The sequence below is a fragment of the Stegostoma tigrinum genome, chromosome 1 (genome assembly GCF_030684315.1).
Source record: "Stegostoma tigrinum isolate sSteTig4 chromosome 1, sSteTig4.hap1, whole genome shotgun sequence".
NCBI lineage: Eukaryota > Metazoa > Chordata > Chondrichthyes > Orectolobiformes > Stegostomatidae > Stegostoma > Stegostoma tigrinum.
In genome coordinates this window covers 37,667,027-37,683,593 of record NC_081354.1, presented here as the reverse complement: position 1 = coordinate 37,683,593, position 16,567 = coordinate 37,667,027, and the positions used below count along the sequence as shown (strand labels likewise).

Below are 16,567 nucleotides of genomic sequence, written 5' to 3'. Positions count from 1 at the left end.
GACCTATCCTTATTCATAGCTGTCTCAAAACTTAAGGGGTTGAGATTACTGTCTCCAAAATGCTGTGCCACTGAAAGGGTAGTTACCTGGCCAGACTCATTAGCCAGTACAAGGCACAGTTTGGCCCCTCCTCCAGGTGGATTATCCACATACTGCTTCAAGAAATCTGCTTGGATACACTTAACAAATTTTCCCCATCTAAGCCTCTTGCACTAAGGAGTCCCAGTCAATATTGGGGAAGTTAAAGTTGCCCCCTGTGACAGCTTTTTTAATTATATTTTTTCAATATCTGCCTACATATTTGTTTCTTAATGCCTCGATGGCTGTTGGGAGCCTATGGTATAGCCCTAAGAGGGTGATTGCACCCATCTTATTTTTGAGCTCTACCCATATTGCCTCAGTGGATGAGCCCTCCAGTATGTCCTCTCGAAGTGCAGATGTAATATTCTCCCTGATTAGTAATGCAACTCCTCCACCTCCTTTACCTTCCTAATATCTAAAACAATGTAACCCTGGAACGTTGAGGAGCCAGTCCTATCACTCTCTTAACCAGGTCCCTGTAAAGGACACAACATTATACTCCCATGTGCTAATCCAGGCTGATAGCTCATCTGCCTCACCTTTAATATTCCTTGTATTGATATAACAACCTGTAGCCCATTAGCACCATCGTGTTTATTTACCTGTCCTATCTTTCCGATTTACTGGTCCTAACATGTACCTTCCCCTCAATCCATCTAATTGCTGACCTGCTGTTCTGGTTCCCAGCCCACTGCCACTCTAGTTAAATCCTCCTGAGTAGCATTACTGAATCTTCCTGCTAGGATATTGGTTCCCCTCCAGTTTACCTGCAACCTATCCCTCTTGTATGAATCACCCCAACTCAGAAGAGGTCCCAATGATCTAAGAACCTGAAACCTTGCCCCTTGTGCCTGCTCCTTAGCCACGCATCCATTACTCCTATCTTTGTATTTTTTGCCTAACATGTGACATTGTTAGCAACCCAGAGAATACGACTCTTCATGTCCTGCTTTCCAGCCTGTTTTCTAGCTCCCTGTACGCCACAGGACCTGATCCCTCTTTTTACTTATTAGATTAGATTCCCTACAGTGTGGAAACAGGCTCTTCGGCCCAACAAGTCCACACCGCCCCTTTGCAGCATCCCACCCAGACCCATCCCTCATACCGCTGAACACTATGGGCAATTTAACATGGCCGATCCACCTAGCCTGCACATCTTTGGGACTTTGGGAGGAAACCGGAGCACCCGAAGGAAACCCACGCAGACACGGGGAGAATGTGCAAACTCCACACAGACAGTCGCCCGAGGCTGGAATCGAACCCGGGTCCCTGGCGCTGTGAGGCTGCAGTGCTAACCACTGAGCCACCGTGCCGCCCTTATGTTGTTAGTACCAATGTGCACAATGACATCAAGCTGCTCAGTCTTCCCCGAAGAACTATGTGCAACAGCACAGAAACATCCTTAACCCTGGCAGCAGAGAGGCAGCACACCATCCTGGAGTTTTGAACATGGCCACAGAAATGCCAGTCTATGCCCATAACTGGTGAATCTCCTACCACTATCGCTTGCTTGGATCTTGCTGACCCTGCTCTACAACAGAGGCAGTTATGGAGCCACAGGCTTGTTTGCTGCTGTTGTACTCCCCAGAAAGGCCGTCTCCATTCACTACCACATACCCTCACCCCCACAAACAGTATCCAAAATGTTAAACCTGTTAAAGAGGGACAAAGCTGTAGGAGACTCCTACCTGACTGAACTTGTGGTGTTACTAGCACCTTGTATCTAGTATCTATCATACTGTTTGGCCCCTGTATGTTCCACAGTGTTTCCAACTGCCACTCCAACTGAACAACATGAGGAATTGCAGCCGGTCATGCTTCCTGCACAGTCATCAGGGACACTATAGACTGCTCCCTGATCTCCCACATCTGGGAGGAGCACACCACTGCCCTATATGCCATCTCTGCCCCTTTACACTAAAAAAAAGGAAGAATCTTATCTTGTTCACCTCACTCATTGAACCCTAGTGTTTATTGAAGCCTGCATTTATACCAACTAACGGTGCTAACTGCTTATTTAAATTACAACTTAATCTTTACAAACAGACCCATGGTTCATCCCTTGCATACTTTTCCCCACCACCACTCCCAAGAAGATTTTATATTTATGAAATTAATGCCTCAACCTAAGTGAAGTTACTCCTCTGCCTAGCTGTCTGCTCCTGCAATCAATGGCTCTTTCTTCTCCCACATTTGCTATTGACACGTTTACTAATGAACCTATCACAGCACTGTGAGAGAGAAACAGTGATAATAGGAACTGCAGATGCTGGAGAATCCAAGATAATAAAATGTGAGGCTGGATGAACACAGCAGGCCCAGCAGCATCTCAGGAGCACAAAAGCTGACGTTTTGGGCCTAGATCCTTCATCAGAGAGGGGGATGGGGTGAGGGTTCTGGAATAAATAGGGAGCGAGGGGGACCTTAGAAGATGGAGAGAAAAGAAGATAGGTGGAGAGGAGAGTATAGGTGGGGAGGTAGGGAGGGGATAGGTCAGCCCAGGGAAGACGGACAGGTCGAGGAGGTGGGATGAGGTTAGTAGGTAGGAGATGGGGGTGCGGCTTGGGGTGGGAGGAAGGGATGGGTGAGAGGAAGAACAGGTTAGGGAGGCAGAGACAGGTTGGACTGGTTTTGGGATGCAGTGGGTGGAGGGGAAGAGCTGGGCTGGTTGTGTGGTGCAGTGGGGGGGGGGGACAAACTGGGCTGGTTTAGGGATGCGGTGGGGGAAGGGGAGATTTTGAAGCTGGTGAAGTCCACATTGATACCATTGGGCTGCAGGGTTCCCAAGCGGAATATGAGTTGCTGTTCCTGCAACCTTCGGGTGGCATCATTGTGGCACTGCAGGAGGCCCATGATGGACACCACACCCGGCACCTTCCCCTGCAACCGCAGGAAATGCTACACCTCCTACCTCACCCCTATCCCAGGCCCCAAGATGACTTTCCATATTAAACAGAGGTTCACCTGCACATCTGCCAGTGTGGTATACTGTATCCATTGTACCTGGTGTGGCTGCCTCTACATTGGGGAAACCAAGCGGAGGCTTGGGGACAGCTTTGCAGAACACCTCCGCTCGGTTCGCATTAAACAACTGCACCTCCCAGTTGCGAACCATTTCCACTCCCCCTCCCATTGTTTAGATGACCTGTCCATCGTGGGCCTCCTGCAGTGCCACAATGATGCCAGCCGAAGGTTGCAAGAACAGCAACTCATATTCCGCTTGGGAACCCTGCAGCCCAATGGTATCAATGTGGACTTCACCAGCTTCAAAATCTCCCCTTCCCCCACCACATCCCTGAACCAGCCGAGTTCGTCCCCTCCCCCCACTGCACCACACAACCAGCCCAGCTCTTCCCCTCCACCCACTGCATCCCAAAACCAGTTCAGCCTGTCTCTGCCTCCCTAACCTGTTCTTCCTCTCACCCATCCCTTCCACCCACCCAAACCGCACCCCCATCTCCTACCTACTAACCTCATCCCACCTCCTTGACCTCTCCGTCTTCCCTGGACTGACCTATCCCCTCCCTACCTCCCCACCTATACTCTCCTCTCCACCTATCTTCTTTTCTCTCCATCTTCGGTCCACCTCCCCCTCTCTCCCTATTTATTCCAGAACACTCACCCCATCCCCTCTCTGATGAAGGGTCTAGGCCCAAAACGTCAGCTTTTGTGCTCCTGAGATGCTGCTGGGCCTGCTGTGTTCATCCAGCCTCACATTTTATTATCTGAGAGAGAAACACAATCTGATTGGTGGAATATTTCCATGGAGTGTGTTGTAGCTTTGGCTCCTGTGTTTAGAAGCCTGAGTAGGACCCTTCGGCAAGTTATGTTTTAGCCTATGGATCCCTATTGGACAAACTTGATCTGGGATATATGACATTATGTAGACTTCTTTTGAAATCATAATAATTGTTTGCTTATTTTGACAGGGTGCCGGTAGTTCTTTCTACATCCTTGAGCAAGAATTGGTTACAGTTCAACAGATTCAGAAATATTTTCCTAAATTTCAATCCGTACCCATTTACAACGATGAGGCTGATCCATTGGTGGGTTGGTCGATACCTCAGATTTGGAGAGCCGAAGTAACCTACGCTGCACTGGTTGCTAAGGTAAATAGAAACGTCATCTTAAAACTTTGTTTTCTCACATAACACTTCACTGGTTTCTGTGGACATAGCAATTCTACTTCAAATAATTATTTTCTAATAGTTTGACAGTTCATGGATAAATACTGTATGTATTGCAACAAATAGTGTAGCATTAAAATTGATGATTCTGCTACAAACAGATGACTTCTTTCCCTCAACATTGTTGAGATAGAAACAGAATAATATTGGAATGCTGTACTTGATGCAACATTTATTCATTTAGCATGTATTAACAATTTAAGTTCCTTTTTGACTGGTGTGTTCCTAAAGAAAGTGTGCCATTTCAAGCATATTTATTTAATTCTAGTTTTAACGAGAGTTAGAAATGTTTTAAGCATCTACAAAACACCTGTTAGCCCAAAAGAAAACAAAAACATGCAAGTATATGCACGGTTTAGAAAGAACATAATTGTTTCATGTTTGACTTGCAGATGCAACTGTGACAGTTAACTATCATTCTTAGTGAAATAATTAAATTCAAACTAGGCAAGTCGACGCTGATATGCAGCTGTATTTCCAAAAGACTGGAGGGAATTATCAAACAATATGTCCATTGGATAGTGTGCAGCGGACGGTACGCCAGCTTCCTGCCCTGACTTGTAAACTCAGAATACCATCCCCAATTTTAGATGCAGTTCTACTATTTTGGTAAATAATCTTGACTACACTAAAAATTACACAGGAAGTATGGTTGTTATTTGGTCTTGCCAGGAATTTGGATAGAGATGCTTTAATTAAGGCTTGCTGCAAAAAATAAAGTTTCCACAGGCAGAGATTAGGAAGAGAGGAAATAAAGTGCAGATTGAGAGTCTTGAAGTCACTGAGACCAACAGCAGCATGGCTTTCACGAATGTAGGGAAAGCAGCTGATGGGCATCAGATGGATGGGTTTGGTCAGTATTTCTCATCTTTAAAGTGGCTCTGATGAAGAGTCTAGGCCTGAAACGTCAGCTTTTGTGCTCCTGAGTTGCTGCTGGGCCTGCTGTGTTCATCCAGCCTCACATTTTATTATCCTGAAGATTGTGTGTTTAGTTTGTATTTAAGTCTGTTGACTTTGTTCTCTCTTTTTTCTGAGAAATGGCTTGTTAAGTTTTCGTTGTTAAGTTCATATCTTAACATATCTATTTGATTTTAGAGCAGGATGATGAGCAGGTCAGAAGGACCAAATGAAGTGTACATCCTGTAATATTTGTGAAGTCATGGACGTACCACATGTAACAGACATATGTCTGTTGGAAATGGCTGCACAAGCTTGATCTATAGGTTAAAAAGGAAGTACAGAACCCGAGAGAAAGTAGGTGGAGTTGTGCTGAAAATAAGGGATGGACTTCGTACATTAGTATGGGAGGAAATTAAATAAGGGAAATTACGAAGGCATGGGACATGGACACAAATTGGCTGAGGTAGATCAGAAGACATTAAAAGGCATGACTACACAGACAATGGATATCTTTAAAGAACTAATACTTGACTTGCAGCAACTATGCATTTCTTCAAGGTGTAAAAATTCAAAACATGTCAGTCAACCGTGGCGAGAATTGGAAGTTCAGGATTATATAAAATGCAAGAGAAAATACACTGTAAACGGTAGGACATATAGGAGCACTGATATGCAGAGGGATCTTAGAATGCAAATCTATAGCTCCCTGAAAATGGCAACACAAGTGGATAAGGTGGTAATGAATGTGTTTGGAATGCTCCCTTTCATCAGTCAAGGCAATGAGCATAAAAGTTGGGAATTCATGTTGCAGCTGTATGGGACATTAGTTAGGCCACATTTGGAGTATCGCCTGTAGTTGTAGTCCTCAAACTACAGGAAGAATGTGGAGGCTTTAGGGCGAGTATATGAGAGGTTTACCAGGATGTTGCTTGGATTGCAGTGTATTGGCTATAGGGAGAGATTGGAGAAACTTGGATTGTTTTCGCTAGATCATTGGATGCTGAGGAGAATTTGATAGAAATATGTAAAATTATGAGAAGCGTGGATAGGATGGATAATTGGAGTATCTTTCCCTGGGTGGAAGTATCAAACACTAGGGGGCATAGGTGTAAGGTGAAGAGGGGAAAGTTAAAAGATGTGCGAAGCAAGTCTTTTACGCAGAGGTTGGTAGGTGCCTGAAACAGCCTGTCAGGTGATGTGGTAGAAGCAGATATGAAAGTAAAGTTTAAGAGGCATTTATACAGGCACATGAACAGGCAGGGAATAGAGGGATATGGACTATGTGCAGTCAGATGGGATTCATTTGGAACAGCATCATGTTTGGCTCAGGTATGGTCGGCCGAAGAGCCGTTCCTGTGCTATACTGTTTTATGCTCCATTTTAAAAGGCCTTTAAAGTTGCCAGAAAAACAGTAGTTCTGTGGACCAGAAGGGTTTAGAATTCAATTAAAGGAACCATGAAACTACTAAGTCCGTAAGATGTAGAGGCAGAATCTGGCCATTCAGCCCATCAAATTTGTTCCACCATTTAATGAGATCATTGATGACCTGGTAATGCTCAACTACACTTTCCTGCCTTTCCCCCAAAACCTTTTAATCTCCTAATAACTAAATGCCTGTCTACCCCAGTCTTGTTTATACTTGACTACCCAGCCTCCACAGCCTATTAGAGTAAAGAATTCTTCAGATTCATCACCCTCCGAGAGAAAAAATTACTCCTTATTGCTGTCTTAACCCTTTACTCTGAGATTATGCCGTCTAGTCCCAGACTTTCCCACAAGGCAAAACAACCATTTCACATCTACCCTGTCAACTTCCCTAAGAATCTTGTACGTTTTAGGAAGGTTACCTCTCATCTAAACTCCCAAGAGCACAGATTCACATTACTCAAGCTGTCCTCATAAGACATCTGTTCTGTACCCAGGATCAACATGGTGAACCTTTCATGGACTGCCTCCAGTACCTATATATTTTTGTTTACCTAAAGGCATAGTCAGCATGGATTTAGTGATCATTTTTTTGATGATATGGTATACTTAGATTTTCAGAAGCCTTTCTATTGAAGGCTGGTTCAGCGCATGGGATAGGAGATAATGTATTGGCATGGATTAATGGTTGGCTAACATACAAAAAATAGAGAATAGGAATAACTGATCATTCTTACATTCGTGATCTGTGGCTCAGTGGGGTACTGCAAGGCTCACAATATACATCAGTGATTTGGAGGTGGGGTGTCAAATGTAATATTTTCAAATGTACAGATGATACAAAGTTATGAGGGAATGTGTGTTGCGAGGAAGATATAAAGCGCATTCAGGAGGATATCAGTAGTAAACAGTCAAGAATACGCCAGAGTGGATAAAATGTCAAAAAATGTGAGGTTATTCACTTGGTAGGATAAACAGTTGTGCAAAATGTTTCTTAAGTGGTGTTGGGAAGTATAGAGGTATAAAAGGACCTAGGTGTCCTTGACAATAAATCGCTAAAAACTAATATGCAGGTGTAGTGATCTCTAAGGAAGGCTAATAGAATGTTAGCCTTTAATAAAGGTAATATGAGTACAGAAATAGTGAATCTTTGCTTCAATTGTGTAGGAGTTTGGTTAGACTGCACCTGGAATACTGTGTAGCATAGTTTTGGCCTTCTTATCTCAAAAAAGATGTTATTCCCATGAAGGGAGTGCAATGAAGATTCACCAGACTAGTTTCTGGTGAGACTGTACTGTGAAAAGTGATTGGTAAAGTGGGCCTGCATTCTCTAAAATTTTGAAGAATAAGAGATGATTTCATGGAAATTCAGAAAATACTTTAAGAAATATACAGGGTAGATGCAGCTAAGATGTTTTCCTTAGTTGGAGAGTTTAGAACTGGGGGCAAAATTTAAAAATAAGTGGAAATGCCGTTTGAGTCTGAGATGAGGAGAATTTTGTCTTATTCAGAAGGTTGTGAATCTTTGGACCCAGAGGGCTGTGGAAGGTCAATGTTCGAGTATGTTTAAGGTAAAGATCAATAGATTTACGATTGACAGCAGTGTCCAGGGTTATGTATGGGAAAAGGCATTGAAGTGTTTGATCAACCGTGATTGTATTGAATAGCTTACTCCTGTTCTTTATGTTATTTTGTAAAACTCTCTCCTTAGCACATCTCATTTGCAACTCAGTCATTGGTAGACATATCCAAACATTGCATTGAATGAGGAAAGGGACTTGGAGAGTCAGTCCCTACTGCATCACCATGACAATGTTCTGACTAATCCGAGTTAAATTGCCTGAATCATTTCTGAAGAAGGATCTAGGCCCGAAACGTCAGCCTTCCTGCTCCGCTGATGCTGCTTGGCCTGCTGTGTTCATCCAACTCTACACTTTGTTTTCATAAATTGCCTGGTTTTAATTTGATCAGTTAGGTCAGATTCACAGTTAACAGTTATCTCCATGCCTCCCATATAATCACTCAGCATTCTACTTTGACGCTGTATACACGGTTAGTTCCTTTCTAAAATTAGTTTTCTTGCATTTCAGTCCTGATGAGTACAAGTGGAAAAGTTTTGACTTCATTTCTCTTCTCAGTACTATTTGGAATACTTCTCCAGGTGTTAAACCCAAATAGCTTTAGTGTTGAATTTTGTGGATTGTTTTATGTTGTATGAGTTACAGGGCACACTTTAACATTTCGCAAAGTTACTAAAATCTAATAGACTTTACAAAATATTACTTGCATGTGGTGGTGTGAACTGCCAAACGTTGGTTTCAAACTGGTAACTCACTCCTTAGCACATCTCATTTGCAACTCAGTCACTGGTTGACAAAAACATCTACCATCAGAACTAATTTCACTGTGCCAACATGGCTCCTGGATCATCACCATGAGCAGATATAGCTCTTGGTTCTGTCCTTTACATCTCCTGTTCACTTAAGTCCCCTTTCCATCTCCTGTCAGTCCCCACTTTCAGCAACAAATACTAAATGCTACTGATTTGTTAGTTCCTGAGATTTGAGCACATGAATTCAATTGTCTCTGCTGCTTTTCCACTAATGGAACACCCAAAAATAAAATTCTCCTTCAAAGTTCTCCCTTTGTTTGATGGCATTCGCTGTCCTGCGGTAGTTTCTCTCCTCACTCTTTTCTCTTCCTCATATAATATCAGCCTTTCTTTCAAAATTGCCAATATTACTTCTTAAAACTATTGCAAATATCATTGTAAAAACTTCTACATCCTTCCAATCTACCAGCCCATTCTAACCTTATTTTTTCTCTCTATTGAGACCTTGAACAATGTGTCGCCTATCAAATCTGTAACCATCTTTAAAACAACCCTGAATCTTGCCAACCAAGTCATCACTCCTGTCTCAACACCAAAACCAGTGTGGCTGATACTTGTTCCTCTGTGATTCTAGCCAGGATATATATTTTTCTTCCTCCCTACCTCTCTGGAGCCTTTCACATGGTTGACTTTATCTGCTGTAATGTGTCTTCTCTGATGTTAAGCTAATTGCTTAACATCAGAAACTTTGTTAGTGAAACTTCTATCCATACAATAACAACTGGTGCAATTGTCACAGTGTTTTATCTTCATAGCATTATATCTAGAGTCCCCATGCATATATCTTTGGTCTTCTTTCCTTAATCAATGTTCTACCCATTGGCTAAATCATCTAAAAGCACAATGTTTGTATATAGCAACTTAAGAAAATGAGTAGCAATTTGTTCACTAAGACCACCGCTGAAGGTCTGCCTAATCTTCACTGCTTGCTGTCCATATCCTTTGATTCTCTGGGGCATCAAACATGAGTCTAACCAGCCTTAATTTTACTAAATGGTGGAGTATCAGCAACACTCTAGGTGGACAATTCCAAACATCCAACAGTTTGTGAATGAGTAATTTCTCCTCATCTCAATTGTCAGCCCTTCATTCTGAGATTGTGACCCTATGTTTTTGATTCCCCAGACAGAGAAAACAATCTTTAGATCTATAATTCCAATGGTTTCCTACAAGTTTTTGTTTTATATACCATGTAAACTGAAGTTCATCTAAAACTGTGTTCATTACAACTGCTCACTCAAAGTTCTGTCTTTCCTGACGTATAATGGCTCCTTGTTCTGAAGAGACCAGAAAATCTAGAATTGTTCTCCTTAAAACAATCAAGATTGAGGTTTAACATGTCCAGAATCTACAGGCTTTTATTAAGTAGATAGGAAGAAACCATTAACAGGTGGTTTAGTAATTAGAAGATACAAATTTAAGATACTTAGCAAAGTAAATCAAACAGAGGTGAGGAGACTCTTTAAAAGAGACAGATGTGAAATGCACTTTCTGAAAGGATAGTGGAAGTACATTCCAAATCAGTTTTCAAAGGGGAGGTAAACATTTTTTTAAAATTAAAAGAATTGCAGACTTTAGGGAAATAACAAACAAGTGCAAATAATTGGAGAGCTCTTCTAAAGTATTAATACTGACATGATGGACCAGTATACGATATTATTCTATAACGTTGTGAATCTAGACATCTGATCAGTAGATCAAATCAGTATTTTCAGAAAACAATCAGCATTTTTGTATCAATTTCTCTCAAACTTTTTAATTATAGTGGTTTTTCTGTTGGCAGTTAGCCACAATAGTGAAAGAAGTATAGTAGATTCAGGAAGTCTGATAGTACGTCATTCCCTTGTTCAAAAAAAGGGATCGGGGTGACCACGGAAATTGCAGGCCAGTTAGTCTTACGTCAGTGGTGGGCAAATTATTGTAAAGGGCTCTGAGAGGTAGGGTTTATGATTACTTGGAAAGGCACAGTTTGATTTGTGATAGTCAGCATGGATTTTGTGAGGGGTGGATCTTGCCTCACAAACCTTATTGAATTCTTTGAAGAGTTGACCAAACACGTGGATGAAGGTAGAGCAGTGAATGTGGTATACGCAGATTTAAGCAAGGCGTTGGATACGGTTCCCCATGCAGAAGGTATCGAGACCTGGGATGGAGGAAATGTGGCAGATTGGATTCAGAATTGGCCGACCCTTAGAAGACAAAGGGTGGTAGTGGACAGAAACTATTCAATATGGTGCTCAGTTATGAGTGCTCTACCACAAGGATCTGTTCTGGGTCCTCTTCTATTTGTGTTTGTTGTGAATGATTTGGATGTAGGAGTTGAAGGGTGTGTTAGCAAGTTTGCAGACAATATGAAGGTGGGTCGTGTTGTGGACAGTGCGGAGGGCTGTTCTAGATTACAAAGGGACATTGATAGGATGCAGAGCTGGGCTGAGAAGTGGCCAATGGAGTTCAGCCCTGAAAAGTGTGAGGTGATTCATTTTGGAAGGACAAACTTGAAAGCAGAATACAGGGTTAGCGGAAAGATTCTTGGCAGTGTGGAGGAGCAGAGGGATCTTGGGGTTCGTGTTCACAGTTCCCTGAAAGCTGCCACCCAGGTGGATAGAGTTGTTAAGAAGGCGGATGCTGTGTTAGTTTTCATTACTAGGGGAATTGAGTTCAAGAGCTGTGAAGGTACGTTCCTGCTATACGAAAGCCTGGTTCGGCCACATCTGGAGTATTGTGTCCAGTTCTGGTCACCTCATTACAGGAAAGATGTGGAAGTGTTGGAAAAGGTGCAGAGGAGATTTACCAGGATATTGCCTGGAATGGAGGGAAGGTCTTACAAGGAAAGGTTGAGAGAGCTAGGGCTTTTCTCTTTAGAATGACAAAGGATGAGAGGTGACTTGATAGAGGTGTACAAAATGATCAGAGGTATAGATAGAGTGGACAGCTAGAGACTTTTTCCTAGGGTGGAGGTAGCTATTACGAGGGTGCATAGTTTTAAAGTGAGTGGAGGTAGATATAGGGGAGACACCAGAGGTAGGTTCTTTACTTAGAGAGTGATTGGGGCATGGAATGCTTGCCAGAGAGGGTAGTGGAGTCGGCCTCATTAGGGTCATTTAAGCAGCTATTCGATAGGCATGTGGATGATCGTATAATGTAAGGGTGGAGGTTTAATAGAATTTAGGATTAGGGTAAAAGTTCGGCACAACAGAGTGGGCCAAAGAGCCTTTACTGTGCTGTACTGTTCTATATTCTATGTTCTAAAACCCCTTGAATGGAGAAACCATACCGTACAATATTATCCCTCTCAAAAGACACAGACTTCTTTTATTCCTTTCATTCAAGATGCTGTCAAAGGAGTTTGTGTCTTGATGTGTTTTTGGGTTTCTACATGTTAGTCCACATAATATATCTCAAAGAGTTAAGTTATTATTGAGAGAGATGTCTTGAGATTTATTTACAACATTAACTATTTGCATAGATGCAATATTACAGACTTTCACGGTCTGGGTTCTGTGCTTGTAGCTGCATGTCATTATACATTACATGCATATAACTGACTGACTGAAGACACTTAGGATCATCTGGATGAACACTAAAATGCCAGGGCATATTAGGCTATGGAGCAAGTGCAGGTAATTGGGGTAAGTGCAGTTTGCTATTTGTTGGTCATTGTGGCAAGAAACCTTTTTCTATGCTGTATAACCTTATGACTATACTGACTATGCCACAGAGAGCATGACTAAAGGTGAGGTGGATACTTGTATATTAGAACATGATGGCTTAATGTAATGTAATTATCTCTTTTCCCGTGTCTGTGTGATTTAACTCTGTCATAATACAGTATGTCCAACAATTAATGAAGTTGTCCACATGACATTGGAACATAAGAAATAAGAGTAGATGTTTGTCTCCCCCACAAAGCGTGTGCCACCATTCAGTACGATCGTGATTAATCTTGGGTTTCAACTTTACTTTCTTGCCCATTCCCAATATCCCTTGATTCTCTGAGTGATTGAAAATCTATCAATCCTAGCTTTAAATATTTTCCATGATGGACGTCATACGCTTGTGGTATAGAAAATTCTAACAATCTCAACTGCTACTTTGAGTAAAGAAATTTCACCAAATTTCCACCTTAAATGATTGGCCTTTTATTCTGAGCTTGTCTTATTGTTCTTGTTCTAGATAGCCCAGCCAGGGTCATAACATTTCAGTATTTACACTGCCATGCCCCATCATAATCATGAGTATTGCAAAGAGATCATCCCTCATTTTTCCAAATGAGAATACATTATAGACCTAGTTCACTCAGACTGTCATGATGACAGCCCTGTCATCCTAGGGATCAAGCTAATGAACCAACAATCCAGATGACGAGATGACCTTTTTCCTATAGTTATACACGAAATAGCTGTAGAGATAGGTGGATGTGCTGGTTATGATTTTCTAGTTTTTCGTTAGATTCTGGAAGAGCCTCAGTGGTGTGGAATTTGGCACATGTAACACCACTATTCATGAAAGGCAGGGGAGAAAAGGTTTAAAGCACAGGTCAGTTACCCTGGCACCAGTTACCCAGAACATACTGGGATCTATTATTATAGAAGTCTTAACACTGCAGGTAAAAAAGCATTGCATAAGATGTAGGAGCAGAGGTGGACCATTCAGACCATCAAGTCTGCACTGCCATTCACAGAGATCATGGCTGATCTGATGATCCTCATCTTCACTTTCCTGTCCTATGCCTGTAACCTTTGATTTCCTTAATGATTAAAAATCTGTTCATCTCAGCCTTGAGTATACATAATGACCCAGCCTCAATAGCTCTTTGTGGTAAAGAATTCCACAGATTCACTACCCTCAGAGGAAATTCTTCCTTATCTCTGTTTGAATGTGCAACTCCGTACTCTGAGATTAAGGCCCTCTAGTTCTAGATTCTCCCATATGGGGAACTAGTCTTTCCGTATTTTCCGGTTCAAATCCCCTGAGAATCCAATATGTTTCAATAAGTTTGCCCTCATTCTTTTGTGTTTCAACAGGTACAGGCCTAATCTGTTTAATCCCTGCCTCATAAGACTGTCTTTGATTAGTATCAGCCCAGTCAACCTTCTCTGGAGTGCCTCTAATGCCAATGTATCTTTCCTTAGATGAAAAACCCTAAACTGTTCACAGTATTCCAGCTGTGGTGTGACTCGTGCCTTGTAAAGTTGGAGCAAAATCTCCCTACTTCTATATTCCATTCCCTTCAAGATAAAGCATTTCTTTCCCTGTTACACTTCTGAATTTGGATGTTAGCTTTTTTATTGATGAAGACTCCCAAATCTTGCTGTCCTGCAGCTTTCTACAGTCTTTCTCCATTTAAGTAGTTTTCAGCTCCTCTAGTTTTTCTCCCAAAGTACATAATTTCATATTTCCACACACATTTCATTTTCCGAGGTTTTGCATCCTTCTCACCATTTGCCTTCCCACCTATTGTTGTGTTATCCACAAAATTAGCTAAGTACAATCACTTTCTTCATCTAAGTCATTAACATCCAACAATCTATCTTTTGTTAGATAGCCAATCCTCTATGCATGCTAACGTACAACCTCCAAAAGCAAGGGCTCTCATCTTATTAAGTAGCCTAAAGTGTGATACTTTTATTGTACACCTTCTTAAAATACAAATGTGTTGAATACATACTTCCTCTTTATCTATCCTGCTTGTTATCTCCTCAAAGAAACACAGAAAATTTGTCAGACATTGATTTTGTCTTCATTAAGCCATACAGACTCTGCTTGATCGTATTATTTAGTTCTAAATGTTCTGTGATAACATCCTTTATAATAGACTCAAACATTTTGCCAATAGCAGATATTAAACCACCTGGCGTATAGTAATCTGTTTTCTGTGTCTTTCTCTTTTTAAATAAACCTGTGATTTTTGAAGTTTTCCAATCCTCTGGCACTTTTCCAGAATCTTAAGGATTCTCAGAAAATTACAGAAACAAGTCAACATGATTTTATGAATAGGTAGTTAAGTTTGACAATTTATTTCAGCTTTTTGAGGATGCAAGTAGTAGGACAGATAAAGGAAAACCGGTAAATTTAGTACACTTGAATTTCCGAAAAACATTTCATAATGTGCCACACAAACTTTTTTATCACATGATGAGGTTTTGGGTTAATGTAATAGCATGACTAGAGGATTGGTGAACAGAGAAAAATGGGAATACAGAATATGGATAAATGGAACATTTTCAGTTTGGCAAGCTTTGTGAGTGCCAGAAGGTTCAGTGCTGGGTTTCAGTTATTTATAATCTATATTCATGACTTGATGAAGACACAGAGTAATGTATATGTCTATATAATTCCCACTTACTATTGACTCCTTAATGTTTCACTTTAATGTTGTTAACAAAATGGTGTTGATATATCCATATATATTGCAATTTCAACTTAAAAAGACAGCTTCATGACACGTACAACACACTCTCAATAACGGATTGGTGTGTTAGCCATGATATTGGATTGAGACTTGAACAAGCAATGCTTTTTTTTTATCGGAGTGACCAAATACAAGTAAGAGGGCATGTTTGGATGGTGCTAACAAAGTATAGAGCTGGATGAACACAGCAGGCCAAGCAGCATCTTAGGAGCAGAAAAGCTGACTTTTCGGGCCTAGACGCTTCATCAGAAATGGGGGAGAGGGAGAGGGTTCTGAAATAAATAGAGAGAGAGGGGAGGCGGATCGAAGATGAATAGAGAAGAAGATAGGTGGAGAGGAGACAAACAAGTTAAAGAAGTGGGGATGGAGCCAGTAGACATGAGTGTAGGTGGGGAGGGGATAGGTCAGTCCGGGGAGGACGGACAGGTCAAGGGGGTGGGATGAGGTCAGTACTTAGGAATTGGAGGTGTGGCTTGAGGTGGGAGGAGGGAATAGGTGAGAAGGGGAACAGGTTAGGGAGGCGGGGATGAGGTGGGCTGGTTTAGGGATGCGGTAGGGGGAGGGGAGATTTTGAAGCTTGTGAAATCCACATTGATACCATTGGGCTACAAGGTTCCCAAGCAGAATATGAGTTGTTGTTCCTGCAACCTTGGGCTGGCGTCATTGTGGCACTGCAGGAGGCCCAGGATGGAACATGTTGTCTGTGGAATGGGAGGAGAAGTTGAAATGGTACACGACTGGGAGGTGCAGTTGTTTATTGCGAACCATGCGTAGGTGTTCTGCAAAGTGGTGACCAAGCCTCCGCTTGGTTTCCCCAATGAAGAGGAGGCCACAATAGGTACAGTGGATGCAGAATACCACATTGACAGATGTGCAGGAAAACAGCTACTTGATGTGGAAAGTCTTCTTGGGGCCTGGGATGGAGGTGGGGGAGGAGGTGTGGGGGCAGGTGTAGCCCTTCCTGCCGTTTCAGGGGAAAGTACCAGGTGTGGTGGGGTTGGAGGGGAGTGTGGAGCGGACAAGAGAGTCCAGATAGGTGGAGATGAGTTCAGTGGTACAGGAGCTAGCGGAGACAATGGGTCAACCAGGGCAGACAGGTTTGTGGATTTTGGGAAGGAGATAGAAGCAGGCAGTACGGAGTTGGGGAATAATGAGGTTGAAGGCTGTGG

The 16,567-nt window shown here is 42.1% G+C and overlaps 1 protein-coding gene across 5 annotated transcripts in view; it reads left to right on the top strand.

Annotated features, from left to right (window-relative positions):
- The window catches only part of idua (alpha-L-iduronidase), a 254,145-nt gene that overhangs the window by 161,748 nt on the left and 75,830 nt on the right, over positions 1–16,567 (top strand). For all 5 annotated transcript variants that reach the window (XM_048521540.2, XM_048521453.2, XM_048521369.2 and 2 more), the window contains one exon: positions 4,011–4,190. In XM_048521540.2, coding sequence (XP_048377497.1) covers positions 4,011–4,190 — 180 coding nt within the window. The remainder of the gene's footprint in view (positions 1–4,010; positions 4,191–16,567) is intronic.